Source organism: Manis pentadactyla, chromosome 9, assembly GCF_030020395.1.
Source record: "Manis pentadactyla isolate mManPen7 chromosome 9, mManPen7.hap1, whole genome shotgun sequence".
Lineage (NCBI taxonomy): Eukaryota > Metazoa > Chordata > Mammalia > Pholidota > Manidae > Manis > Manis pentadactyla.
This window is the reverse complement of record NC_080027.1, coordinates 46,382,093-46,408,519: the sequence shown is the minus strand read 5'-3', so window position 1 is coordinate 46,408,519 and position 26,427 is coordinate 46,382,093. Positions and strand designations below refer to the sequence as shown.

At 54.6% G+C, this 26,427-nt stretch overlaps 2 protein-coding genes and 1 long non-coding RNA gene across 7 annotated transcripts; 1 reads left to right on the top strand and 2 right to left on the bottom strand.

Annotated features, from left to right (window-relative positions):
- The first annotated feature begins 531 nt into the window (after positions 1-531).
- APBB1 (amyloid beta precursor protein binding family B member 1) lies at positions 532-21,094 on the top strand. Of its 4 annotated transcripts, XM_036890023.2 has the most exons (14): positions 532-672; positions 7,432-8,163; positions 13,280-13,455; positions 13,556-13,612; positions 13,699-13,784; positions 13,888-13,951; positions 14,402-14,551; positions 14,922-15,049; positions 15,440-15,554; positions 15,698-15,782; positions 16,067-16,150; positions 20,034-20,149; positions 20,278-20,454; positions 20,537-21,094. In XM_036890023.2, the coding sequence occupies exons 2-14, from the start codon at positions 7,446-7,448 to the stop codon at positions 20,702-20,704; spliced, it is 2,124 nt and encodes a 707-aa protein (XP_036745918.2). In that variant the 5' UTR covers positions 532-672; positions 7,432-7,445; the 3' UTR covers positions 20,705-21,094. The 4 variants fall into 4 exon arrangements, with proteins under 4 accessions (XP_036745918.2, XP_057363267.1, XP_057363268.1 ...); XM_057507284.1 differs by lacking the exon at positions 7,432-8,163 and having other exon boundaries at positions 551-672; XM_057507285.1 differs by lacking the exons at positions 532-672; positions 7,432-8,163 and adding an exon at positions 11,771-11,792.
- Positions 16,673-20,296, bottom strand: LOC118914825 (uncharacterized). Its single transcript, XR_005025776.2, has 2 exons — positions 19,998-20,296; positions 16,673-18,486 (listed from the first exon to the last, which is right to left on the bottom strand). It is a non-coding gene; the product is annotated as an uncharacterized LOC118914825 (long non-coding RNA).
- A 134-nt stretch (positions 21,095-21,228) lies between the features above and the next one.
- SMPD1 (sphingomyelin phosphodiesterase 1) lies at positions 21,229-26,015 on the bottom strand. Of its 2 annotated transcripts, none has more exons than XM_036890055.2 (6): positions 25,207-26,010; positions 23,540-24,312; positions 22,823-22,994; positions 22,479-22,555; positions 22,145-22,290; positions 21,229-22,017 (listed from the first exon to the last, which is right to left on the bottom strand). In XM_036890055.2, the coding sequence occupies exons 1-6, from the start codon at positions 25,507-25,509 to the stop codon at positions 21,608-21,610; spliced, it is 1,881 nt and encodes a 626-aa protein (XP_036745950.2). In that variant the 5' UTR covers positions 25,510-26,010; the 3' UTR covers positions 21,229-21,607. The 2 variants fall into 2 exon arrangements, with proteins under 2 accessions (XP_036745950.2, XP_036745954.2); XM_036890059.2 differs by having other exon boundaries at positions 21,778-22,037; positions 25,207-26,015.
- Between the last annotated feature and the right edge of the window lie 412 nt (positions 26,016-26,427).

Genomic DNA, 26,427 nt, shown 5'->3' with positions numbered 1-26,427 from the left:
CCTCTGAAAAATGAGGATAATAGTAGTGGCGACTTCCCAGGGCTTGACTTCGGGATGAATGCATGTAAGGGGTTTAACACAGAGTCTGGCACAGCGTAAGCGGTAAGTAGGGCCTATTATTATCACCGGCGCTGCGTCCCTGTTGCCTCTCCACCAGGACGTCTGGCAGTGTGGACGCCGGAGCAGAGCGGGCTGCTCCTCCGAGGCCCTCCGCGCGCGCCCGCGTCCCGAGCCGGTCGGTGCGTCGCCTCGCGGACGTGGGGGCCAGGGTCCCGCGGGACGTGCAGGGGGAGTCCGGGGCCTCGCAGCGCAGGGCGGCGCGGGGCCGGGGGCTGCGGCCGAGCTCTGGGAACCCGGGAACCGGCTGCAGAGACGGCGCCTGGCGAAGGGGCTTGGGCCGTGGGGCTCCCGGGGCCCGAGGGTCTTGCGGGGTGGGACTCCCGGCTCAGCCGCCGCAGGGCCACCGCGAGGGGACCGTCCGCCGCGGCCCGCGCCCGGCCCAAGATGGCCGCCCCCCCACCCCGCCCCGCGCGCGCCCCCGCCGCTCGGGGCGCGGCCCCGCGGCCCGCGCGCTCCTGGGCGGGGGATGTTGTGATGGAGAAGCCGCCGCGGAGCCCGAGCCCCGCAGCCTGAGCCACCGCCGCCACCTGGGCCTGGAGCCTCCCCGCGCAGGTAGGCGCCGCCCAGCCCGGCGGCCAGACCCTGACGCCCGGCGGCCGGCGGACCCCGCAGCCCTTACCCCGCGGCGGCCCGGGTCCCCGGCCGGGCCCCATCCCCGCGGGCGGTCCTCCCGCCGCGCGCACTCCGAACGCCCTCCTGTCTTCTTGTGGGCTCCATCTCGGTCCTCTTACCGCCTCCTCCCCGACCTTCAGCAACTGCCCCTCGGGCACGAATAGGGGGCGAGCAGAGGGGACGCGAAGCGAGGGGCTGTGGGGGATGGGGGTGGGGGGAGGGGAGGTCAAGGGCTGGGAGGGGGATGTGCGGTGAGGGAGCAGAGGCTGCGCGGATTCCTGCTGGGTCCCAGGCCTGGAATCTGTCAAGCCGCATTCTGTTGCCTTCAGCGGCCGAGGGGTGTGCCCCGGGGCTGGCTGGGTCCCCAGCCCCACCAGGAGGCCTAGCACTCGCTGGAGCACTCATTTGGAGTTTTCCCTTCTCCAATTCAGAGGTTATCCTGAGCCTCTTTTGAACCTGCCTGTGCATTTCTTGCATTCCCAGCCCCTCCAGCATAGTCCCCCTCTTTAAAGCCAAAACCGAGTCTGCGCTTGCTGTCTTCATTTCCTCACTTCCCATTCATTCTTAAAACCACTTCACTCGGTTCTCTGACACCCACTGAAACTGCTCAAGGCAAGGTCACTGGAGACCTACATGTGGCCAACTCCAGTGGACGCTTTCCCCTTACCCCCCTTTACCTTTTAGTACTAGTGTTCAGTGGTGTGTGTCAACTCTCCTTGAACCATTTTCCTGGTTTCTCTCTGATGGTATTGTCTGCTCCTTTTCAATCTCATTTGCAGCCTGCTCCTCCCTTTAGATGTTGGTGAGGCTCTTGGTCCTGTCCTGAGCTGTCTTCTCGCATTGTGCTTGAGTTATTTTATTCACTCCCCAAGGCTTCAAATTTCACATACATATGCTGCTGATACCCAAATTTATGTATCTGGCCCAGACCTCTTTCCTGAACTCCAGACTCAATATCCAACTGCTTTTTTGACATCTCCTTGGAAGTCCAACAGGAATTCCAAACCTACAAATTCCAAGCTGAATTTATGTTGCCTCTGTACCCCTCTTCCAAATCTATTCTTCCTTCAACGCAGAAAGAAATGACTACTTTCCAACCAGTTACCCAAGCAGGAATTCCGGACAGCACTGTAGATTAACCTCTCTCCCTCACCCTCTACATCTAATGTCATCAAGTTCTATCCCATCCACTACCTAAATATTTTTCAAATCCATTCATTTCACTCCATCCCTACTGCTGCTAAACTAAATCTAGGCCATAACCCCTTTATTTCCCCCTTGACTGCTCTTACAGCATACCCTCTTGCCTACATCCCCTTAACTACACTCAGTACAATGTGATGTGATCCTTTAAAAAAATGCATCTAGCTGATCACTTACTCATTCAACAAATATGCTTTGAGCACCTATAAATACCAGTACTGTGTTAGGCACTGAAGACATAATTATGAGCAAATTTAACCAGGACATTGTCCCCATCCTGCTGACAGTCGGGGTGGGGGAGGGGGATCAGATAAGAATAAAATAACAAATGTAATAAATATCATGAAGAAAAGGTGGATGGTGCCTTGAAAACAGTCAAGAGCACAAGTTAAACTGATCTGGGAATAGGGAGAGAGAGTCAAGGAAGGCTTCTCCTTGACATTTGAACTAAGTTGGAAAGGACAAGTAGTAGTTAGGCTGAGAGGGTAGGGGAGGAAGGTTCCAGGCAGCAAGGATATCACATGCAAGCACCATGTGGAGGGAGAGAGAATGATGTCTGGAATCAAAAGAAGCTAGTGAGGCTGAAGAGCTGAGTGCCAAAGCTAGAGAAGAAGGTTGGGGCCAGACTGAGCAGGACAGTTTGTCCATGTTAAGAATTCTGATCTTAAGGTCTTTGTCCTTGGTGTGGACTGTTGATAGTAGTGGGTATGCAGAGCAGATGAAGTCCAGAAATTTTTCTCAGAAGAAAATTGTCAGTACCTGGGGATGGATTGAATTGGAGAGTGGGGGAGAGGGTGGTGTCAAGGATGGTACCCCTACTCTGGTTTGCACAACAGGATGGGTGGTCATATCATTCCAAGAGCCAGGATCCTGAAGAGGACCAGTTAGGATGTGGAGAGAGAAACACGAGGGGGCATGTTAGTTTGAGAGGCCTTTGAGATATCCAAGTGGAGGCCTTGAGTAGAAAGCTGGATGTACATGTCAAGCTCAGATGAGGGCTCTGATGTGGAGATGTAAATTTGGAAATCATCAGTGTGTAGGTGGTAACTGAAGCTAACGGAATGAATGAATACCTGTATTGAATATCAAGCAAGAAGGAGTGAAGGGCATAAAAACAGCTGGGAGAAACTCCAGCATGTAACAGCTGGCAGAGAAAGATGAACCAGCAAAATGTAAGAAGCCACTGGACAATAACTGGAGTGTAGGAAGAAAACTGGGAGATGTGGTATGTGGAAGCCATGGATGAAAGTTGGGTGACTGGTGTCCAGTGCTGCTGAGAATACAGCCAAGGTGAGGATTGCAAGTGTCTGCTGGGTTAACTGACACAGGTTCATGTTCATCATGATGACTTTGGTAGGAACTGTTGCTGAGAGCATAATTGGAAATGGTTGGGAAGTGACTATGCGGTGGGGAAATGGCAACAGTGAGTGACAGCAACTCTTTAAAGATGCTTGCCTGAGCGAGGGAAAGAAGAGAGAAGCAAGTGGTGCAGGAGGAGTGTCAGGTCAAGAAAGATTCTGTGTAAGTGTTGGGAGATAATGGATCCCATTGAGAAAGGGAGGTTGATTATATAGATGAGAAAATGGAGAAGTAACAGTATAAAATTCCTGGAAAGGAATGAAAGGAAGGAGCCATATGGTAGGTGAAACAGTTGGTTTTAGGAAGAGGGAGAGAAAGAGACAGGTGCTGAGGTCAGGGAGTTTACACGTTGCAAAATGGTCCCCAACTGATGGCTTCCCCCTCCTCTGTGAGTTAGGAATAGGAGGTCATCCTCTGAGAGGGAGGGGTGGTGCAGGTGCTCGTCTGAGGAGAGTTGTGTTATTGTCTCAGCTTAGAAACCCCTTCCTCCAGAAGGTCTTTGCTGATGTCTGGGCTAGAGTAAACCTCAGGCTCCTGAACTGCCCAGTTCTCCCCCATCACTGCAATCATCTATTCAACAAATAGGAATCTGCAATCATCTATTCAACAAATAGGAAGTGCTTGTTGGTGCCAGGTACTGTTCTAGACGCCAATACTACACTGCATTGAAATGAGCTAGCTGTTCAGTGACTGTTTCTCCACTGGATTGTGAGTGCCACTGGGGGGAACCACTTCTTTATTGTTCATCACTCTCCCTGCTGCTTAGCCCAGTGCCTGGCATATGGTAAGCTGTCAGGTTAGAAGACCCTTGACCTTGAGCAGACTCCCCCCCTCCTCTACGGTCTGATATCAGCTCCTTCAGGCTTAGTGGACACTCTTTTAGTTCCTGTCCTGATGGCCTTGCCCAGCTCCCTGCCTTGGGCCACAGTCCATTTGGCTTTTTCTATCCTCTGAAAGGCTCCTTGTATGGGTACCCCCAATGACAGGGGAGAGGTAAGGTTGTGCCCCTCCTTGAAGATATTGGGCAGCTGGTCATCGTTCGAGCTCAGAAGGTGAGGTGACAGTGACCACACTGCCTTGAGCTAGGTGCTCAGGCTCCAGCACTTACAGCAGAGCTTCCCTGTTTCTCCTCCAGTACTTTCCACCCTGGTGACCAGATGGGCAGGGCTGCCTTGACGTCAGCCCGGCTCTTCACTGTTTCAGCTTCACAGTATATGTGCCCTTCCTAGATCACACCTCCAAGTGCTAAGGAGGTGGGTCCCAGCCTGACCTCTGAGAAACCTGGCTCCTTTGGCCAGTGGAAGCTCATCATCCCATGGACCTTTTGAGCTTGGAAGACTTCCAAGGTCTTCCATATCCTGAAACTCATGGAGAAACCATTATTGAACAGCCTTCAAGCCAGGATGTCGGTTTAAGCTAACTCCCTCTCCCCCTTTTTCCCTAGATCTCAGCCCTCACCTGTCCGGGGCCCCTGGCCGGTCTTACTTCCTTCTCAGGGACCCTTCATTATTCTCCAGCACCCTCCCTAACACTCCTGTTGTCCAGTCATAGCCCATGAAGCCACACAAGCCTGTGTTAGTGTCTGTTCCCAACTAGTTCTTAATTCCTGTCACCCCATAGTGAGAGGAATGTCCCTTCTGCTCACACCAAAGGTCCACTCTGTGACAGATGCACAGTACACGCTACTTAGTAATGGGAGTGTGAAGTTGAATAAGACAGTCTCAGATGTTCTGATGGAATGCAGTACTAGGTATTCTGAGACACAAGGAGGGAATGGTCACTTGAGGATGGGGAGAGAGGACTGAACAGGAAAGACTGCTTAGGAGCTGTGACCACTGAGCCAGGTTTTGAAACATGAGCAGAGGTACTCACAAAGGGAGACAGGATTCCAAACCAAGCGAGCAGTGTAAACAAAGAGCCAGCGCTGTGCGAGTGTGGCACATTCTAGAACCCGCCACACTCATGAAGCTGGAGTGTAAGGTATGAAGGAGGTAGGGAGTGTGCTCGGGGAGGCCTGAGAGGCCATAGGGATTGGCTCAAGGAGGCTCTTGCTGTCCTGCTAATGAGCACAGATGTTACTCTGATGGCAGTGGTGAGCCATCTAACTTTTTAACAGGAGTGACACAATCTGGTTTCCATTTTTGGAAGATTACTATGGTTCTGGGTAGAGACAGAGCTGTTTATTTTTCTCATTTATTCCAGTGTCCACAAGTTTTCTCATTGCCTGGGTGGAGGCACACTGAATAGCCCAGCAGCTACACATGAGACAGACACATGGACAGGAACCTTTGTTCATTTATTTCACAGACATGCACAGAGCGTAGTGCTAGGGGCTGAGGAGCTAAAATGACAGAAAGGTGAGCACCGGACACTGCACCAAGAGAGGGCAGAGCCTTGCTGCGGCAGCCTAAAACGCCTCGCCGGCCACCTGTGCTCAGTGCTACCCCTTGGTGGGGAGTGGGGGAGAGAACTCTCAGATGAAATCAAGGAGAAAGAACTGTGCAGTGAGAGTCAGAGGGAAAGGTGTGCCCTGGGCAGTCAGTGAGGACAGGTGTGTGTTGTGGGGAAAGGTCAGATGGGAGGAGAGTCATCTGAGGGAGGGTACCAAGGGAGGGCAATATGCCAGGGGCTGTCAAGGAGGGTCAGGATGGGAGAGAACGGGGTCATGGCTGGCTGGGGAGCACACACTGTGCAGTGGGCAGCCAGCAAGGGTCCAGGGAGTGAGCACTCACAGTGGGGGTTGGGGGCAGGGAGGAGAGTAGCAGAGCAGTGGAGGGTCAGGAAGAGTGAAGGGGCCTTGAGGGAGGGTCACTGAGGCAGTGGGGTTAGAAGGAGAGGTAGGTGGAGCTGGTGATCCAAGAAGGGCTTGTGGGGAGGGAGGAGGCGGCCAAGGGGACAGTGGGGGTGGGCTGTTCTGTGGGCTAGAGATCCCGTACCTGGAGGGCAGGTGGGGTTTGGCTGGGGCAGCATGAGCCGTGGTTGAGACAGTAACAGGGCCAAAGTGTGTTTTCTGAAACTGGAAGATGAGATGCTAAATGGGGCCTGGAGGAGAAGGGAGGGCAGATTCGTATATTAAATGAGGCAATATTTGTTGAGTTCCTGTTCTGTGCTAGGACTGTGTTAAGCTCTGGGAATACTGTGCTGAAAAAAAGACAAAATCCTCACCACCATGGAACTGAAATTATAGTCATAAGGAGATAATCATTAAACAAAGCAATAATAATAGTGATGATGATAAAAATAGCTTGTCAGATGGTGCTAGGTGGTAGGTAAGACTTAGGTATTACTGGGAGAGGGCATGGAGTTTTAAAAATGGTATTCAGGGAAAGCCTCACTGAAAAGGTGACATTGGGGTAAAAACCTGAAGGGTTTAGAAGGTCCAGGTCAAAGGCTCCTGCAGTGACCCAGGCATGGGGGCTGGCAGAGGGCCTGGTGCCCGAGGTGAGATACTTCACAGAAAGTCACCAAAATGGAGCTTCCACTGGCCAAAGGAGCCATGAATTGGAGCTAAAGGCCCTTCTTTTGTGACCTGCCTCCGCAGGGCCTTGTCCTTGAGGGCTGAATCTGCAGCTCGTTCTCTTCTGTTCTCACAGCACCTAGTAAGGAGTGGGCTTGGGAACTGCTTACACAGTGATTTAAGATGATCGGAACACAGCCTGGGAGTGTGATGGGCTGTGGCTAGCAGTGTGGCAGGAGGAAGGGGGTAGTCAGTGTCCAGTGTCCAACACACACGAGCCAGTCCCACGCCAGCTGTGTTCCTGGCACAGTAAGCCCCGGCCGGATGAGCTGGGGGTGGGATGCACAGAGAGCCATTGTGTGCGAGCTCTGCTGTCGGGAGTGAGGGCCAAGTAGGGACTGGCTGTGCCATCCCAGGGTGGTCAGGGCTGGGGACTGGGAGCTGCAGTGGACTTCAGGCTGGGCTGGGCCTGTGATGGGGAGGGCAGTTGAGGGGCTGGTGGTGGTGGGGGACAGGAGTTAAGCCCAGTCATTCCCATGGGAAGATAGCTCACTGGACACAGAGCAGTGTGTGCTGAGTGTAAGGGAGGTGAGGAGGTGCAGGGAGCCACCCTGGGGCAGGAGAGAGGTGCTCCTCTCCTGACCTTGAGGCTCAGCTTGGTGTTCCCTTCTCACCCACAGGCTCTGCCAAGGCCATGTCTGTTCCGTCGTCACTGAGCCAGTTGGCCATTAATGCCAACAGCCACGGTGGCCCTGCCCTGAGCCTGCCTTTGCCCCTGCACGCTGCCCACAACCAGCTGCTCAACACCAAGCTGCAGGCCACGGCTGTGGGCCCCAAGGACCTGCGCAGCGCCATGGGGGAGGGCGGTGGGCCCGAGCCAGGCCCTGCCAATGCCAAGTGGCTAAAGGAGGGCCAGAACCAGCTCCGGCGGGCAGCCACGGCCCACCGTGACCAGAACCGCAATGTGACCCTAACCCTGGCGGAGGAGGCTGGCCAGGAGCCTGAGACGGCACCCTTGGGCCCCAAAGGCCTGATGCATCTGTACTCTGAGTTGGAGCTCTCTGCCCACAATGCGGCCAACCGAGGGCTCCGAGGACCCGGCCTGATCATCAGCACCCAAGAGCAGGGCCCGGATGAGGGTGAAGAGAAGGCAGCAGGGGAGGCTGAGGAGGAGGAAGAAGAGGAGGAAGAGGAGGAGGAGGAGGACTTGTCTTCTCCCCCAGGGCTGCCTGAGCCCCTGGAGATTACGGAGGCTCCGCCTAGGCCTCAGGCCCTTGCAGATGCCCCCCGAGAGCACAGCAAGAGTGCCAGCCTCCTGTTTGGCATGCGGAACAGTGCAGCCAGTGACGAGGACTCAAGCTGGGCTACCTTATCCCAGGGCAGCCCCTCCTATGGCTCCCCGGAGGACACAGGTACCTTGTGGAGCTTGACGTGGAGAATTGGGAGGGCAAGAGGGCGGAGATCGTTCCTCTCCAAATAGAGGTCAGGGCCAGTCTGGGTGTGAGTCACTCAGTACACGTCCTCAGTCCTCAGCAGGCCATGTCCAGGTTTTCCTGAAGGAAACCATCCCTACTTTCAGAGAATCTTGAACAAGTTGACAGACCCGTCCATCATGCACACCTTGATGGTTCCATTCAAGGGGCCATTATCAGGTACTGCAGTGCTCAGAACTGTCGTATTTATAATAATGTGGTGAAGTAGATAGTTTTATTATGCTCATATGACAGATGACTGAAAAAGAGGCCTGGAGAGGTTTGGTAGCTTCCCCAAGTCACAGACAGTCTAAGATCACAGTAAAACTGAGATCCAAACCAGGGCTGAGTCTAACCCCAAGCTGCTGGCCCTGCGTCACCCTGCTGCCAGATGCGGAACCAGGCATGGACAGGCCAGGTCTGCAGAGTGCAACAGCTCCTCCTGAGGTCTATGTGGAAAAACTGGGGTTGTTGTGTGCAGAGCACCACACGGGGCAGGCAAGGATTCCATTCTGTATCCTTTTTATCAGGAATGGGATATTGGCAGAAAGTTAGGACACAAAGAATAAACATAAGCTGCTTTGTCAGGGCAGAGAAAAGATATTGGGACTCTGAGAGCCAGGGCAATACACCATCCCTTTTTAAAAAGCTATTCTGGACATTTTTAAACATACAGTAAAGTAGAGAAAAATAGAATAATGAGCTTGGTTTACCCATGACCCAGTTTCAACAATTATCAGCCCATGGCTAACCATGCTGCATCTATACCTTAGCTACTCCCGGGCCCCAAACCTAGGTCACTGAAACAACTATATCCATAATTGTTTGCCCATGTTTTTCTAAAAAGATAAAATCCTTTTTTAAAACTCCACAATACCATTATCATGCCTACAAAAAGTTAGCTATAATTCCTTAATATCATCAAATATCCAGTCAATGTTTACATTTTCCCAGTTGTCTAAGAAATGTCCCCCCACACCGGCCTTTTAATAAGGTTTTCATTGTTTGAGTCCATACCCAAATAGGCCAGACCTTTCAATGGCTAATATGTCTCTTAAAGTTTCTTTTGATCTATGTTTTTCCTCCATGCCTGTCTATTTCTGCTTGCAGATTTTTTGGGTTTTGTTTAATTGAAAACACTTATTTGTCTGTGTTTCCCATAGTCTGGATTTGCAAACTATCTCTCAATGGTGGTGTTGAGCATATTTTCCCTCTGGATTTCCTGTACATGGGTAGTGAGTTCTAGAGCCTTGATCAAATTCAGATTTGACAGTTTTTTTGCATTTTCTTTTTGCAAGAACACTCCATAAGTGGTATTGAGTACTTCTTTCAAAGGTAAAGTCTGATCTTATCTCTCTTTTTTGTGTCAGTGCCTTCCATGGTCATTGCCTAGACCCCCTTTAAGGGAATAGCTACTACTCCACTCCAGCTGGTTATTTACAGGGTTGCATGGGGAGAATGTAGATGAAATGGAGCCAATCATGTCACTTTTCAAGGGAAACAGAAAACTATAGACATTGAATGAAATATCCTAATTTCTAGATGCTAACACTGTGTCTGCTCTTTAAAAAGCAGTGTGCAGGCCACACAAAATCAATTTGAGGCTTACGTGGGTCTGTAGGTTGCTAGTTTGCAACCTCTGCCCTGGGGGACGTGAGTCAGAAGCCAAATAATGGAGGACCTGGTTGCTCAGGGGTTTTTGGGAAGGTCAATGTGGGGACCACACCTATGAGCCTTCTGGGAGTAGCAGGATAGAACTGGTGAAGAACTGGGAAGGCTATGCTGTGTCCTGGCAGCAGCCTGAGCCAGGGCATCAGCATGGTGGGAGAATGGCCCGGGATGGTTCTCTGGAGGAGGCCATGGAAATTGAGGGTAGTGGTGTAGGGCCAGCCTAGCGGGGGAGTCGAGTCACTGCTTACTCCTTTGTGATTGTTTCACTATAACATGAAGGCCACAGGAAGTGTGCACTGCTGTAGTAATGGGATAGAACTGAGCAAATACTGTTTTCTCCTTCCCACTCTAAGGTCTTCACAAAGTTGTTGATTGAATGTGTAAGTTCATGATTGAATGATGAATGAATGAACTTTACTACCTGCTTTGGGTTCATACTTGGTACCAGATCTTGTCCTAAATGCAGAGAATGCATACCACAGGGGACAGATGTTCCTGCCCTCGTGGCACTCACAGTCTCTGGGGAGACAGAAATAAACAGGCAGTTATGATCAGTGTCCTGAGCCCCGGAATGGGGGTACCGGAGGGACCCCTAACCCTGCCTGTGTGTGTGGTGGGAAGAGAGGTGGGTCAGTTCTGAGAAGTGACCCATACACTGGTGTCTGAAGGAGGAGTGAGTGATAGCGAAGTGAAGATGGAGGGGAGGGAGCCTGGAGAGGATGAGGGGCACGTCCCAAGCAGGGGGAGAGACATGATAGCTGGGGGTAGGCCGAGATAAGGCTGAGAGCTGGTTAGGGACTCACAACAGCATACACACTGGGTGGAGACATTTAGGTTCTATCCTGAGGGCCAGGAGAAAACAGTGAAGAGTGTTAATGTAGAGAGTAGTTTAGCATTTTGAAACAATCACTCCAGGAGATGGGGCTGGAGGAGGAAGAGCTCTGGTGAGGCTGTTGCAATGATCCAGGTAAAAATACCAGTTGCCTGGACTACAGTAGTGACATGGGGCTGGAGAAAAGGGGAGAGCATTACATGATTCCCTGACTCTTGAGCAAATGACTGCATCTGGCTTAGCCACAAAGGCAGACAGGGATGGATGCATGGATGGATGAGTGATACAAGAACCGTTGAATTTGTGTGTGAGTGCCTGAATGAATTGGTGCAAGAGTGAAGGTGTACATTCCTGTGGAAGCAAAGGCCCCAGGAGGCTGTGCCAGGGAGGGAGATGTGCCAGGCTCCAGAAGGGCATCCCAGATGGTCAGGTGGGGAGGACAGCCCCTCTAGGACAGAGCAGAGGATGGAGCTTTCTGAAGCAGGAGGTACAGGCTGACAGGTGGCAGATGGATTGCTGTCGGAAGATGGTAAATTGATCCCCAGATCTGAGAGGTGTATGACCCTTCACGAAGACAGGTGCAGCTGTGAGGGCAGGGCTGCCCCGGGTGCTGGTGTTCCTGGAAGGTCTGGTGGGAGAGCGCTGAGGCAATGGAGGGCCTCTGGGGAGAAGCTGGCATTCGAATTCCACAGGGCCTGAGGTGAAGTGAGGCGAAGGTGGGGGAAGAGGCGGAATGGCTACCTAGCCAGCTAGATGGGAAGAAGGGTGCCTCCTCTGTGGCCCAGCTCATCTGGAAGGCGACGGTGGTGAGGCGCCTCGCCCAGATAGCTTCCACATCAGGTGTGCAGCAGCCGTGGTGGAACCTCCTGACTCCCAGCCCCTCTGGTGCCTGGTTGCCCAGCAGCCTGGATCTGGGGACTGCCTGTCCCTCAGTGCTGCCTCTTGGACCAGTCAGGATTCCTGGTTTCCCTGGTAACGGGAAGCACGTCAGCAGGCCGGGCACTCCCAGCCGGTCCTGGTGCTGCGGTTGCCGAGGAGACGCTGCAGCCTAGCTGGGCCCCGGCAGGTGAGGGGGGTTGGTGCTGGGGAGCCCTAAGCCCAGCCTCAAGCTTGCTGGGGCCCAGCCCTCAAGGCCCACTCCTGGGCTCAGACTGCTCCGCAGGTTCTGGGCAGCGGAGGGATCCCTGGAGCCTTGAGGCCACACCCTGTTTGTGCTGAGAGCTCTAGGTTTCACAGGGCCCCAGGTGGCTGGAGTATTCTTGAGGGGCTGAGCCTCCTGATGTCCTTAAAGCTGGGCTTGACTGACACTGAGGTGACTGCTGAGGGGTGGGATGGAGATTCAGGATTGGAGGAGGGGCACTGGGATTAGAAAGAAGAGATGTGAGCAGGAAGGGCTGGGGTCTCATGAGGCCCCCATCCCCAACCCAAGGAGGTCCCCTCCTGTGGTGGTCCTGGCCCCTCCCAGTGAGCTCCAGGCGGGGGAGGCTCTTGCCTGGCAGGCGCTCTGCCCTGGTGAGAAGGGGGCGGGATGAGCTTTTCTCTGCAGCCCAGCACCAGGCTGTGAGCCCAGCTGGCTGGGCTGGAGGGGCTGTGAGGAGGGAGGGTGGCGGCAGGAGGGGCTGGGAACGAGCGCCATGTTCTCCCAGGACTTTTTCCTGGCCATCATCCTGCAGGACAGCAGCCCAGGTGAGGGGCCGCACGGGGTGGGCACAATGTGGGGCGGGGCTGGCAGGGAGAGCAGAGGCAGAGGAGGCGTGAGCCCGGGTACAGGGCCAGAGTGGCTCTGCATGGGGAGGAGGGGTGCGTGTCACAGGTGTGCAGTGCATGTGAATGTACACCAAATGTTTGTTGCCTGCATCTGTGTGTGGCCAAGGTCAGGGGTGTGTCTGTCATGTCAGCACACGTGTGGCAGAGGTTGACGTATGTTGTGTGTCTGAATGTACCTTCGCTATCTGTGTTACCCACACGTGTTGGGTGTCATTGTGGGTGTGGTCTCTGTACACATATGTGGAGGGGCTGGTCTGTATAGCTGTGTATGTGCTCACCTCTGGGTATGGTGTCTGCGTTAGTGTATGGCTGGAGTTGGTGTGTTTCCCTGGCTCATACATGTGCACCTGTATGTGACACCTGCCATCTGTGCAGGTATTTTCTGAGTGTACACACCTTATGTTTGCAGTGGCTGCACAGGTGTGTACTAGGGCTGTACATGTTGTGTGTCTGAGGGCATGTGTGTGTGTGCCTGGGATATGGATATGTATGACAGGAGGTCGGTTGGGGCCATCCAACCTCCTTCCTTCTCTCTGGCTTCCTCCTTCCCTCTGTGTGGCCACATTAGCCAGGAGCCAGGCTCAGGAGGCAACCTGAGCCATGTAGCATGCTGTGGCCCCATGCTGTGACTCCAGACTGCAGGCTGTAGGAGGAAGCAGGGACCTTGTGCTGGAGCCCTTCCCACACCCCTTCTTAACCATTGAATCTGAGGGTGGAGACTGGGCATAAGCACCCATTCTCTGCTTGTTGGGTAGGGAGACCCTCACAGAGTCTCCCACCTGGCAGATTCCTTCTGGAACCCTAACGCCTTCGAGACGGATTCCGACCTGCCAGCTGGATGGATGAGGGTCCAGGACACCTCAGGAACCTACTACTGGCACATCCCAACGGGCACCACCCAGTGGGAGCCCCCAGGCCGGGCCTCCCCCTCACAGGACAGCAGCCCCCGAGAGGAGTCCCAGGTGAGGCATATAAGCCTGCTGTTTTTAGACCAGTGGGGGAGGAGTGGTGCTGCTGGAGCCAGATGAGCCACCTGTCCATTGCTCCCATCCCTCCTCCTAGCTCACCTGGACAGGCTTTGCTCATGGAGAAGGCTTTGAGGATGGAGAATTTTGGAAGGTGAGTGAGGGGGAGGCTCCCCTTCACAATGGGGAAGCTGGAAGAGGGTATCATTTTGGTCCTGATTCCTCTCCTCACTTCCCAAGGATGAACCCAGTGAGGAGGCACCGATGGATCTGGGGCTGAAGGACCCTGAAGTGGGGACATTGCCCTTCCCGGCTCAGAGCCTCAGGTGAGTGGGAAGGTGAGACACACTGGGATGGATCTAGCTGGAAGGGGTCTTGGGACAACTCTCTGTTTGGGGGCCTGTGCCAAGTGTTAACCTCTGCCTCTAGCCCAGAGCCTTTGCCCCAGGAGGAGGAGAAGCTGCCCCTACGGAATGCCAGCCCAGGGATCAAGGTTTGCTCAAGACCAACGCCCATTCCCCAGGGCCCCCTGGTGTGCAGGAGAGCCCCCCTGTCATGTTCCAGGAAGCATCTTGGCCTCAGTACAGCTCCCCAGGTCCTGAGTTAGGAGGTCTTCTAGGCTCAGCATAGACCCTTGGGTCTGAGCCGGATGCCCCTCAGCTTCTAACTCAGCTAGCCCTATGGCCTGGCAGGCTGCCCTTCCAGGCTAGCTCACGTGCTCCCTTGTACTAGCAGGGATCTCCTCTGAGACGATCTCTCTTCCCACCAATTATATCCTGTTTGGGGAGCTTCTCAGTTTAAGCTCAGAACCCTCTTGTACCTGCCACGTTCTGAATCAGGAGCTCCTCTAGTCTCTGCAAAACCCCCTGTGTGCTGTGCAGGCGACTCTCATGTTTTAGCTGAGAACTTCTCCCTCCCATCCTCCACCCCCTGTGTCTGGCAGTGTTTCGCCGTGCGCTCCCTAGGCTGGGTGGAGATGACCGAGGAGGAGCTGGCCCCTGGACGCAGCAGCGTGGCAGTCAACAACTGCATCCGTCAGCTCTCCTACCACAAAAACAACCTGCACGACCCCATGGCCGGGGGTTGGGGGGAGGTGAGAGCCTGTGCTGCCTGGTGTACAGAGGAGAAGGGAACGGAGCTGTGAGAGATGGCTCAGCTGAGCTGCCCATCTGGGGGCTGGGGAAGGGAAGTGTTGACCCTCCCTAAGAACATCCCTGTGAGGTGGGCGGTGACCCCAAGTTGGGGCCTGGGAGATGGTTTCTAACTATCACAGGGATAATAAAAGGAGTCACACATAAGGAGCGACAGGTATGACCCCTATGAGAGTGCTGCCTGCTGGGTCGGTAGGTGGGCCAACACCCAAGGGCCACAGCTGTGGCTGACCTCCCTGGAGCTGGAGGCGGGGGGGATCAGCCACCTTCCCTGCTGGGACACCACTGAGTGCCTGCTTCCTGGGCCTGCAGGGAAAGGATCTGCTGCTACAGCTGGAGGATGAGACACTAAAGCTGGTGGAGCCGCAGAGTCAGGCCCTGCTGCATGCCCAGCCCATCGTCAGCATTCGCGTGTGGGGCGTCGGGAGGGACAGTGGAAGGTGGGAGCAGGGCGTGGGATCCTAGGGTGGGGGCTCATCCAGCAGTCAGATTGGGGCCTTCCTCCCTAACTCTGTTTTTTGCCTCTCTTGTGCTGCCGGACCCAGAGAGAGGTACTATGCCTGAGTTACGGTGACTGTTCTTCCCATACCGGGTCCCGATGCCTCCAAGCACCCACATCCTCTATTCCTGCCCACCATGCTCACCCCATTATCTCCACCTTGGCATGCCTGCCTGTCTCCCCTCCAGCCAGAAGGCAGCATCTGGGGACACTGTCCTGAGAGCAGAAGCCCTGGAGGAGCTGTGATGGCTAGGGAGGGCGTGGGTGGGGTGGGGGCGAGGCTTAGCACTTGGTGGCAGTGGGAGACACTGAGGAGCCCCTCCCCCAACAGGGACTTTGCCTACGTAGCCCGTGATAAGCTGACCCAGATGCTCAAGTGCCATGTGTTCCGCTGTGAGGCGCCTGCCAAGAACATCGCCACCAGCCTGCATGAGATCTGCTCTAAGGCACGGCCCCCTCTGCTCCCTGGACTAGCTGCCCAGTTTGCTCGACAAGGATGTGGGTGGGGCAGAGTGGGGCCGGGGGCTCTGGGGCAGCGAAGCCCTAACGGACCTCCCTCATTTCTCTGCTCCACACCTCCCTTCCTCAGATCATGGCCGAACGACGCAGTGCCCGCTGCTTGGTGAATGGACTCTCCCTGGACCACTCAAAACTTGTAGATGTCCCTTTCCAAGGTCAGTGTCACAACCCCAGCGGGTCCAGCTCAGCTTTGTTGGCAAAGGTAGCATGATGGGCCAGGAAGAGGCACTAGCTACTGTAGAAACATGATAGGAGGATGGACACATGGGGACTAAATTCTTTGGATCAAATAAGCAGAGGGTCTTCAGTGAAAGGAAGGCAGGGAGAAGGAGTGGAGGTGGGGCGGGGCTGGGTACATGTCCCACTTCTGCCATGGTGGTGGGGACTGGGAGTGAGCAAGATCTGCTACCATGACTGATCTTCCCCTTCTTTCCCACAGTGGAATTCCCAGCGCCCAAGAATGAGTTGGTACAAAAGTTCCAAGTCTATTACCTGGGGAATGTGCCTGTTGCTAAACCTGTTGGTATGTGTGTCCCTCTTCACCCAGGGACCATGACCTTTATCCCAGAGCTCTGCCCCACTATCTGCCTCCAGTGCATTTTTTACCAGACCTTTCTCCTGCTTGACGTTACCCCGCCCTTCAAAATGCATCCTGCCTCCTGTACCTCGGTCCCAGCTGCTCTCTCTTCCACCTGTACCAGCAGTTGGCATGCTTTCACTGAGTGTGAACCAGTAGACCAGGCACACAGAGAGACCCACTCTTGAATCTCATGAGAGAAGCTTTGATTGGGTTGGGAGGCAGGTCTTAGATGGCTGGGAACACCAGGCAGCAGATGGGAGCTGGGTTTGGTATTACGGCACCATGTTCACTTAGCAAATACCTATGAGGTCTACCATGTGCCAGGTCCTGGGAGAACAATGGCCACAGTCCTGCTTACATGGAGGTTATAGTAGAAAGAGTGGGAATTAATCAAATGGGCACACAAATAAATGTATAATTACAAATTGAGTCATTAAAAGAAAGAAAGAAGGTGCTTTGAAACTATTTAACAGAGGAACATCATTTAGTTTAAGGAGTCAGAACTAAGACATTCTTGAGGAAGTGACATTGAATTGAGATAAAAAGTGAGTAGGAGCTAATATGGTAAAGTGGGATGGAGATAAGAGTACAGTAGGGAAGGATCTTTCCAGGCAGAGTGAATGGTGTGTGTGAGGAGGGTGGAAGGCACTTCGGAACTTCAAAGGCATTAAGAAAAGGCTAGGCAGGTCGGATGCAGCTGGGAGCCAGGCAGTACTCAGACCCCAGGGACCTCATAGGCTATGTTAACAAATCTGTTTTTCATCCTAAGAGCCTCACGGAGCTACTGAAGAGTTTGCAGGAGAGCACTTGTGTAATCAGACAGGAATTTTGTACAGCTCACTTTGCTGTATCCTGGAGAAAGGTGGTCAGTGGGTGGAGGTAGGTGTGAGGAGCTCAGGTAGAAGGATCTTGTGGCAGTTGTAGCCATTAGTGAGTATCTTGGACCGTGGTGCAGCTGAAGAGGAGCATGTAGATTCAAGAGTTATTGAGACAATTAAAATCCACAGGCCTTGGTGATTGATTGACTGGGATGAGGGACAGAGGCATTAAGGTTGCCTCCTGGTTCCTGGCTTTTGGAACGAACCAGATAGTGGAGCTGTTCTCTAAAGGTAGCAGAGACTAGAAGAGGCCAGTATGGAGACTGGAGCTCAGTTTTGGACATGCCATGTCTGAGGCAAACTACTTTGGCAGTTGGATTCACAGAGGAGAGGTTTGGACTGGAGATACAAATGTGGGCAGCACAGAGTCATAGAGGTCATCAAAACTGTGAGTGTGGAGAAGCATGACCCACCAAGTGGGCAGCTACAAGGAGAAGGGAAGAAAAGCAAGGCCCCCGTCCCTTTTCCCTCCTCCCTCTCACCCTCAGCTGCTAAACCCTGTCACCTCCCAGTTATCACACTGACTCCCAAATCCACCTGCTGCCTTACAGAGCATCTCACTACACTAAGGCAACCGTATGCAGCCCTTGACTGCCTCTCCCCCTCGCTGCCCATCAACTCTGTGGGTCTGCTTTGTTGAAGCTGCAGCTTTCACACCACTAGTCCCTAAACTCACTTGCTGCTTGATCCAGTACTCCCTTTTTAACATCCAGGAGTTTACCATTGGCCTCTCCTGAGGCTGCAGCAGTCACTCATTAATCACCCACTCACTCAACATGACTAGGGAGTGCCTCATTTGTGCCCGGCACTATTTTAGGTTTTTGGTGTATATTAATGAACAAAGCCGACAAAGATCCCTGCCTTCAAGTAGCTGACATTCTAGCCAGGAGAGATAGACAATAAAATGAATAAATTATATAGTGTGTTAGAAGGCAACAATTGATATGGAAAAAAAAGGACAGCAAGATAAGGACTGGGAATCAGTATAGGTTTTAGTCCTGAGTCATTAACAGATATGGCAGACTTTTTTCAGGCCATTTTGTTCTGCTTTCCCCACCTCCATGGACATGGCCTCCCACACAGAGGCCAGGCTTCGCCCCACAGCACCGGCTGCTTATTACCGGATTGGTATCTCATCCACACGTGATCTTCCACTGGCTGGTGTCAGTGTCTGAACATCACAGCTGGGTGCAATCTGACCCGAGCCACCGCTCCTGCTGCACCGCCACCCTTCTGTGGGCTCCTGGGCTACTCGGTTGTACCAGTTTGGGTGCGTTTGCCCATGTTGCCTCGAGGGTGACTTGCTCAAGCATCTGGAATTCCTTTAGTAGATGAGCCCAGTGTCAGGACTGGGGACACAGATGGACTACGCTTGGTTTCTGTCCTTGAGATGGCCACAGCCTGGTGTGGAAAAAGTTTTTCCAGCGGTTATAGGAAGTGCTACAAGTTTGTCCCTGCAACATCTCTGCGGGGCAACAGGGATGGCTTCCTGAGCCCTGCTTCTCATACCCTGGAGGATGAGAACTGGGAGTTTCTCAGTCAGTCAGTGGGGTAGGGGCACTCCAGACGGAGGCTTTTACCTCAGTTACAGTCTGTGCCCCTTGAGGGCATCCTCTTCTCTTACTTTGTATTCCCCATCTGCCTAGTAGGGCATTTGCCAAGATTAGATGTTATTAAATGCTACGTAAATCATTGGAAGCTCAGGGAGCAGTAAAATACGAGGCTTGACAGTCCGGATGAGGCCAGTTTTTGGAGGACTTTGGAGCTTGGGAGAGGAGTTTGCACCTTCATCCAGCCAGAGGCAAGATGTGCAAGGCCAGGATGAGGGAGGACTTTTGAGGAAGACATTCATCCTCTGCCCACAAAGGGTCTGCTTCTAGTGGAACCCAGAGGGCTTCTTCAAAAGGGGCAAGAGGTCCCAGGTAGGCCATAGAGGTGCATGCTTTGCATTGGCATCGTTCACTCTAACCTCTCTGCTGCAAAGGTAGAGATACAGTGAGTGGTACAGCCAGCTCATGAGTAGTTCAGGGACCAGAACCCATGCCTCCACATGCACCTGCTACTGCTTGGGTCTCTACTGAGGGTAAGGAGAAGTGGGATGAGAAGAGTGGACATGGCCAACAGCAGTTTGAGGTGGAGGAAACCATTGTGTTCTAAGAGAAAGCTGATTGTTCTATAAGCCCGGAGCCTTGGGTTCCTTGGCCTTTGAGCACATTACAGAAATTACTGAGTGCAACTAGGATCCTGACAGTTCTTCTAGTTCTGAAAACTGGAAATTTAGAGAAGGGGCAGGGAAAGGCCTGGGTGAAAGAGAAGCCAGGCTCTGCAGTCAGAATGCCTGTTTTCATATCCCCATTCCTTAGTGTGACCTAAGGTTTACTACCTGATTTCTGTAAGCTTCCATTTCCGTATCTGTAAAATGGTGATAAAAGAATATTGTGAGATTATTGTAAGGTATAAGTGAGATAGTGCACTATAGTGACTGAGCACAAGGTGACACAAGAGTAAACACCCCGCAAATGGGTATCTTACAGAATACAAAGTCTGGGTCTTGGGAGAGGACTGGCCTGCGGGGCTGATTTGGGAGTGATTGTTGTGGTGTGAAGCAGTGCAATGACTGAATGTGAATGAACATGGAGGGCAAGATAGAGGGGAGGTCAGAGCTTTGGGAACTGGGTGGGGAGGTCAGTCCTAGGAAGCTGGAGGAAGAGGTAGAGTCAAACCAAGCCTAGGGTTCAGGATGGAAGAAACCAGAAATGTGGCAAGTCATTGAAGCCAAGGGGGAGAGCACCAAAGGATACCTGTGCAGCACTATCTAGGGCTGCAGGCTGGTGTGGAGATGGAGCAGAGGCCCTGGGCTTGGCTGGGCAGAGCTGGGAAGTCTAGGGTAGAGATGGGATAGCCTCTCTCACCCCAGTTGGTGCCATGTTCACGTCCGTATCTTCCAGGAGTAGATGTGATAAATGGGGCCTTGGAGTCAGTCCTGTCCTCCAGTAGCCGTGAGCAGTGGACTCCAAGCCATGTCAGTGTGGCCCCCGCTACCCTCACCATCTTGCACCAGCAGGTAAAGATGTGGCAGGCATGGCTGTGCCTTTCCATGGAAGGGAGATCGGGGTGGGGATCGGGGGGTGGTTAGATGCCAGTGGAACAGAGGGTCATGCTGTTCCTTGAAACTGGGTTCTCTCCCTCCAGACGGAAGCAGTGCTCGGGGAGTGTCGCGTGCGCTTCCTCTCCTTCCTGGCTGTGGGCAGAGACGTCCACACGTTTGCATTCATCATGGCTGCCGGCCCAGCCTCCTTCTGCTGCCACATGTTCTGGTGCGAGCCCAATGCTGCGAGCCTCTCTGAGGCTGTGCAGGCTGCGTGCATGGTAAGTGGTAGGGTGGCGGAGTGGTGACACCAGCTCCGTGGGCACAGGCCGGAGAGTGACCGCCAAACTTGCCTCTCTACAGCTCCGCTACCAGAAATGTCTGGATGCCCGCTCCCAGGCCTCCACCTCCTGCCTCCCGGCACCCCCTGCCGAGTCCGTTGCCCGGCGTGTAGGGTGGACTGTCCGCAGGGGTGTTCAGTCGCTGTGGGGCTCTCTCAAGCCCAAACGGCTGGGGGCCCATACCCCCTGAAGCCCTCAGTCCTCCCTCCACTTGCTTGCGTTGGGCCCCAGGGAATTCAAAGGTATGGGGCAGGGAGGAGCCCTAGAGGCCTTGCTCCCCCATCCCTAAGCTGCCCCTCCCAGGCAGCTTGGGTTCCCTGCTAAGGGGCTGGGGAAGGAGAGATCTAATCCATGCAAGGACAAGACAGTAGGATTGATAACGAAAGGATCAGGAAGCAAGGCCAGCCCCGGGCCCTCTATCCCCACATTTCAGGTGGAGCAGGAGGAACTGGTCTAGGCCAGGCCCCATCTTTATAAGTTCTGGCAGGGGCAGGAGACCAGTCCAGGCATGGGTCCCCCATCCCCTGCTCCGTGGACACCTCTCTATACTGATATCACTAATAAAGTCTGTCTACCCTGCTGAGCTGTGTACCTTCTGTGCCTGCACCATACTGTCACCCCCATTCCCTGATCCCTCAGTTGGGGTCTTGTTTCCAAGGCCCTCTTACCCCACCTGCCTCAAAAAGAATAAAGTGGGACAATCACAGAGGGGTCTGGAGTCCAAAACTCTTATCTTTATTTTAACAGCCAAAATTTATTTTGGCAGCAGCACAGGATTCCTGGCTGGCCAGCACAGGCCTGGGGTGACAGCTCCTGTCTGGTCTGCCTGGGGCGTGCCAGTTTAGACCTCTGCTCCACGGCCATAAAAGAACAGCAGCCCTAGGGCAGCCTAGATACTGGCCACAGGCAGAGCAGCCCCCCTACCCCTGTATCTTGCCAAACCAGCTTCAGGAAAGGAGAAGGTCCTGTTTCCCCAGTGGGATTGGGGCCTGGGACTAGGGTCTTCCACCAGATGTTCTTACCACAGGGGTCCTCTGGGGTTTTTGCTCCTTTCCTAAGATGGGCGCTTTCCCAACTCCAGGCCCTGGGAATGTTAGCACCATGCCGGCTGCGGCTGCAGAAACCAGACAGCAGGGAGACTTGCATCCGGCACCAGGTGGCGACACAGGGCAGGGCTGTCAGAGCGGGCGGAGAGCAGGGCGCACAGAGTGGTGAGGCGGCAGGGCATGCCGCAGGGCCCTGAGGGCGGGTGCCCCTTATGGTAGAGAAACCAGAAGGTCTGGAATAGCTGTGCATCGCTCCGCATGCGGTAGACCAGGTGGTGCCAGGCAGCAGGCAGCGCGTTGGGCAGTCCGTAGGTTTCCCGAGCCCTGTAGAGGAGCTGCCAGTGTGGGGAAGCTCTGGGCTGATTCGCCTGTGTCAGGTTCAGAATGTAGGTCTCGTGGTCCAGGACCACATGAGAGCTCCCTGCGTAGTCACCATCTATTTGGTAGACCCGGTAACCTGCAAGGAAAGAGGGTCGACTAAACAGGCAAGGAGACAAAAGCAGCGCCAGGGAAGCGCCATCAGTCCTGCCTACGCCTTGCCTGCCTTGGCTCCCCCCATCCCACCTCCCTCCCTCCTCACTCACCAGGGTTAAGGCTGATGTATGTGGTGGCACTGGGCGCCAGGAAGGCTACGGAGAGTGGCCGGCTCAGGGTCTCCTCATCGTAGAAGACCTCAAACTCATCCATGTGGGTGTGGCCAAAGAACTGACCAGCCAAGGTGTTCTCATACCTGGCCAGAAGACACTAATTATATTCAGAAGGCTCTAGGGAATGGGAGATTTGGTGAGATAGGTTTTCACCCTCCATCCTGTTGAAGTAAGTAGCCTCGCCACCCAGTGGGGCAGGAGGGACGGGATGGCGAGATGCTCAAGGGAATTTCCCACCTTTACACTCTTCATCCCCCAACCCCCATGCTACCTGGCTACAATTCGATAGTAATTCCAGCTCCAGCTCTTCAGGCAGTGCCCTGGGGGAATGTGGCCAATTATATGCACCTGCAGGGAGAGTTAAGGAAGGTTATCAGGGCAAGGAGGGATCCTGAATCCTGGCCAGGTCCTCATCTGGGTGGGAGTAGTGAATGTAAGGACTTCTAAGAGGGATGAGAAGAACCCCACAGGGAACACTGCTGTTGGGAGCACCAGAAAGTCAAGCTTCTCTGTTCACAGGTGCTCTCGCTCTAGATGGGGGGTCTGTGTGTGTGGCCTGCTTCTCTCCCTGCCCAGCAGCATGTACTCCACCATGCTCCTGCCACTCTGGCCCACCTTGTCTCCTCGATCCTCTGCGGTCTGAAGCTCCCCCACCAGCCACTGGAGCTGTCCAGCAGGATCTGTGGAGTTGATCATGAGCCAGAAGTTCTCACGGGAACAAAAGTTCATATTAAGAGAGATGAGGCGGAGGCCAGGGCGTGGGGAAAGGGCATAGAACCCCCCAATTCTGAAACAAAGTGAACATGAGGGGTCAACACTCATTCATAATCCTGGTCCTTCATGCCTAGTTCCGTGTTAGGCACTGGGTAGAGGGCAGGGGCATACAAGATATCATCCCTAACCTCAGGATGTTCACGTTCTAGCTGGACACCAAGCAGCATGGATTATATAGGACCCAAGTGACTGGGAATGGCTTAGAGTGTTTAGGGCTCTAGGAGTTTGGGGGAGAGATGCAAATTACCTAGAGTGGGAAGCAAAGGCCATTCATTCAGAGGGAGGTAACCAGGGCCTGGGTAAGGTGAGAAAAGTAGAGATGTTAAAGAGGAGGGAAGGCATTTTAGAGCAGGCCCAGACCAGCATGGGGAGGTGCCAGCCCTGTGAAGGAGGGTAGCTGGACATGGGATGGAAGTGGAAGGTGGGGTCTGATCAGGGAGGGCCAGTGAGGAGAGCTGGGGACTCATGCTAGAGAAGCCACAGGTAATGCCAGAGTCCCTGCTCCCTTCATTTTCATTTTCATCCCCCTTTCTTTTCCCTTCTTGGGTTTCCAAGTACCTGAGGGTGTGAAGGGCTTCGGCAGGCAGCCAGGGCTCCCACGCCTTGGCCATCGCCTCATAGAGCCAGCGGGAGGAGTGGTTGCCCTCGATGAAGGGCGGGGGGAAGCCGTTGACAGGCGTGCTCTCGTGGTTGCCCACGGCAGGGTACACGGGCACCGGCCCCAGGAACTTCTTCACCAGGGCTGTGATGGTGGTCAGGGCCCGCAGCTGGTCCTGACGGGACTGGTGCCAGACGTTGTGAGCAGGGATGTCTCCCGTCCAGTACACCATGTCAAAGGGGCCGGCAGGGCCCAGCCCACTCAGCAGGCTCTCCAGGGTCCGCAGGGGCAGGTCACACTTGCTGTACTCACCCCAGTAACCAGCACCTTGGCGCGAGGTGGGTGGCAGGCCAGAATCCCGGCGGCAGCACAGAGGGTTCTCACAGTCGGGGTCTGTGCCCTCCAGGTAGTCATGATCCCAGTGCAGGTCAGTGAGGAAGAGGACGCGGCTGACAGGGGCTCCTGGGGCTGGGGGGTTGGGCGGCTGGGGTGGCGGCTTTGGAATGTCCGGCAAAGAGATGTTCCAAGATTCGAAGATGTCCCAGTGCCCACAGGTGGAGCCCAGGAGCAGACCACAGGCCTCAGATGGGCTCAGCACTGAGCGTGTCCACACCTCCACCATGTCGTCCTCAAAGAGCTGGACAGCTGACTGGCACACGGCAGGCGGAGCTATCTTCAGTTGCTTGCACAGGTTGGTAGCTACAGAGCCCACCCACGCCACACTGGTCTCCCTCTGTGGTGGGAAGAACCAGTGGTAGAGGTCATAGACCAGGCCAAACTCTGACCATCACCTTTTTGACCTCTGTATCCAAACCGGGACTGGGCTGGACACAGTGCCACATGGCAAAGAAACCTCAGTGCATCCCCTGCCTCCCACAGATATTTCCCCATGATTCGAAAGGCCATACCAGGTCAGTACTTCCCCTTCAGCCCAGTGGCCAGGGGCATTTCAGGTCTTTGCCTGGCCAGCTTTCTCAGGCACTGTCTGAAATGTGGGCTGGGCAGAATGACAGACTGTCCAGGGTTTGGGGACACACACAGGGATAGGACTGTTTCCTGGGGAGCCCCACCAAGCACACCTATCAAACAGCACTCCTCATAACCCCATTAGGATCAAGGCAGCCCCATCCAGTTCCACACCCCTGAATATAATTCAAGTCCTCAAAATTAGTTCTGAGTACCTAGTACCAGGCACTGTGCTCAGGGCTGGAGATGTCAAGGGTAAGGCACAGGGGCTTCAAAGTCAGGCCAACCAGGATGGGAATCCCAGCACTGCCTCTCACCAGCTCTGTGCCCTTGGGCAAGCGACTTCACCACTCCTGGATTCTACTCAATTGTAAAATGGAAAAAACAGCTGTAATGAAACCACCTTGCAGGCTTGATTTAACCTGTATAAAATGGCTAGCACAATGCCCAGTATACAACAGGCAGCTTTTTGTAATTCACAAGGTCACAATGGAGGTACTGAGGTGTAGCCAGGGTGTCTGTATATCAAATTCGGTTAAGGCTTGTAGATGTCAGCCTCTCCATAAGGATGCTCTTCAGGACCCAGGGGCACCATCATTAGCTCGGCCCCTGACAAGTGCTCCCCTTCAGCCTGCTCCACCGCGACCCGTTTAGCACTCACCTTCAGCCCAAAGTCGATGGCGGAGAACAGAGCTTTGCAGACTGGGCAGGTTAGGTTCCCCCACCCAAAGGTGCCGCGCAGCTGGGGCACTAAGCGCTTGAACCTGCTGGCAGGATGGTCCCGGGAGGGAAGAGGGTGGGCCCCGGCTGGGGCCCAGAGAACCAGGGATTCGGGCAGGGCTAGCGCCACCGCCAGGCCCATCCACAAGAGCCCCAGTCTGGGGGCTCCCCAGGACCTCTCAGGGCCTGGCTGTCTGCTGGACCCGGGGTGGCCCTGGTCGGGAGACACTCCGTGGTGGGACATTGCCCGGCTTCCTAGACAGGGCTGGTTTGCCCGGCCAGCCTCCGCGGTCTAGGCCCGGCAGGCCCTAAGGGCCCGGGTGGTGCCAGGCACAGCTGATGAGTCGGGTGACTCTCCGCGGTTAGCTGCGATGCAGCTCCGCCCCTTCCTCTTCCTCTGTTTCCCGCTGTTACCCGCCCAGCGGGCCCGACCGCAGAGGCGGGGTGGGCGGGGCGCGCCGGGACCCCGCTCCCGGTCCCCCGGAGGCCTGACCCGCGCCGCGGACCGCGCGGGCTGCTGGAAGCGCGGGGCCGTCACAGGGCGCGGGCGCGGAGGGGCGGCGGCGTTGGGGCAGCTGCAGCCAGCCCACGCTCCTGCTTCGGAGCCGATCAAAAGGTGGAAGGCCGGTCGGAGGCCCCTAGTAGCGCCTGCTCTCTCCAAATCTGCCCTCAGATTCCTGGAGTGGCTGGCTGCCAAGCCCACCTACTACTCAACTCGGGAAGGGAGGCCGGGGCGAGCGCGGCGGCAGGGCTTCTCACACTGAGTGTGTTTACCTCTGCCCAGGGGCGCCTCCGCTCGAGTTCCCACGTTCTCCTACTGGCCAGCACCCTTGAGTCACCCTGAGAATTTGAGTCATACTACTCCGACTTCTTGACTGGCAGGGACCTTGAGATCATGTAGGGATTCTTTCATTTCATGGGTGAAGAAACAGGCTCAGAGATGCTGAAGTGACTGAGAAGGGGTGCAGGCCAAACAGCAGGGAGGGACACGGACATGGACCAGAACTTGGTGTCCTGCTGTCAGGTAGAAAGATAGACATGAACAGCCGGAGAAGGGGAAGATAAGGTTCAAGGAAAAAACTGAACCAACTGCCCAGATAGGGGGTCCCAAAGACAACAAAGGCTTTGCAGGGAGATAATTTCTTGCCTATCCGGACCAGGC

Coding starts and splice junctions, on each gene's coding strand:
- APBB1 (XM_036890023.2), top strand. CDS start 7,446: ATGTCTGTTCCGTCGTCACTGAGCCAGTTGGCCATTAATGCCAACAGC. Junction 16,151..20,033: donor GCCTGTTGCTAAACCTGTTG/GTATGTGTGTCC, acceptor CGTATCTTCCAG/GAGTAGATGTGATAAATGGG. Junction 20,455..20,536: donor CTGTGCAGGCTGCGTGCATG/GTAAGTGGTAGG, acceptor GCCTCTCTACAG/CTCCGCTACCAGAAATGTCT.
- SMPD1 (XM_036890055.2), bottom strand. CDS start 25,509: ATGTCCCACCACGGAGTGTCTCCCGACCAGGGCCACCCCGGGTCCAGC. Junction 22,995..23,539: donor GAAGCCCTTCACACCCTCAG/GTACTTGGAAAC, acceptor ACTTTGTTTCAG/AATTGGGGGGTTCTATGCCC. Junction 22,556..22,822: donor CAGAGGATCGAGGAGACAAG/GTGGGCCAGAGT, acceptor CTCTCCCTGCAG/GTGCATATAATTGGCCACAT.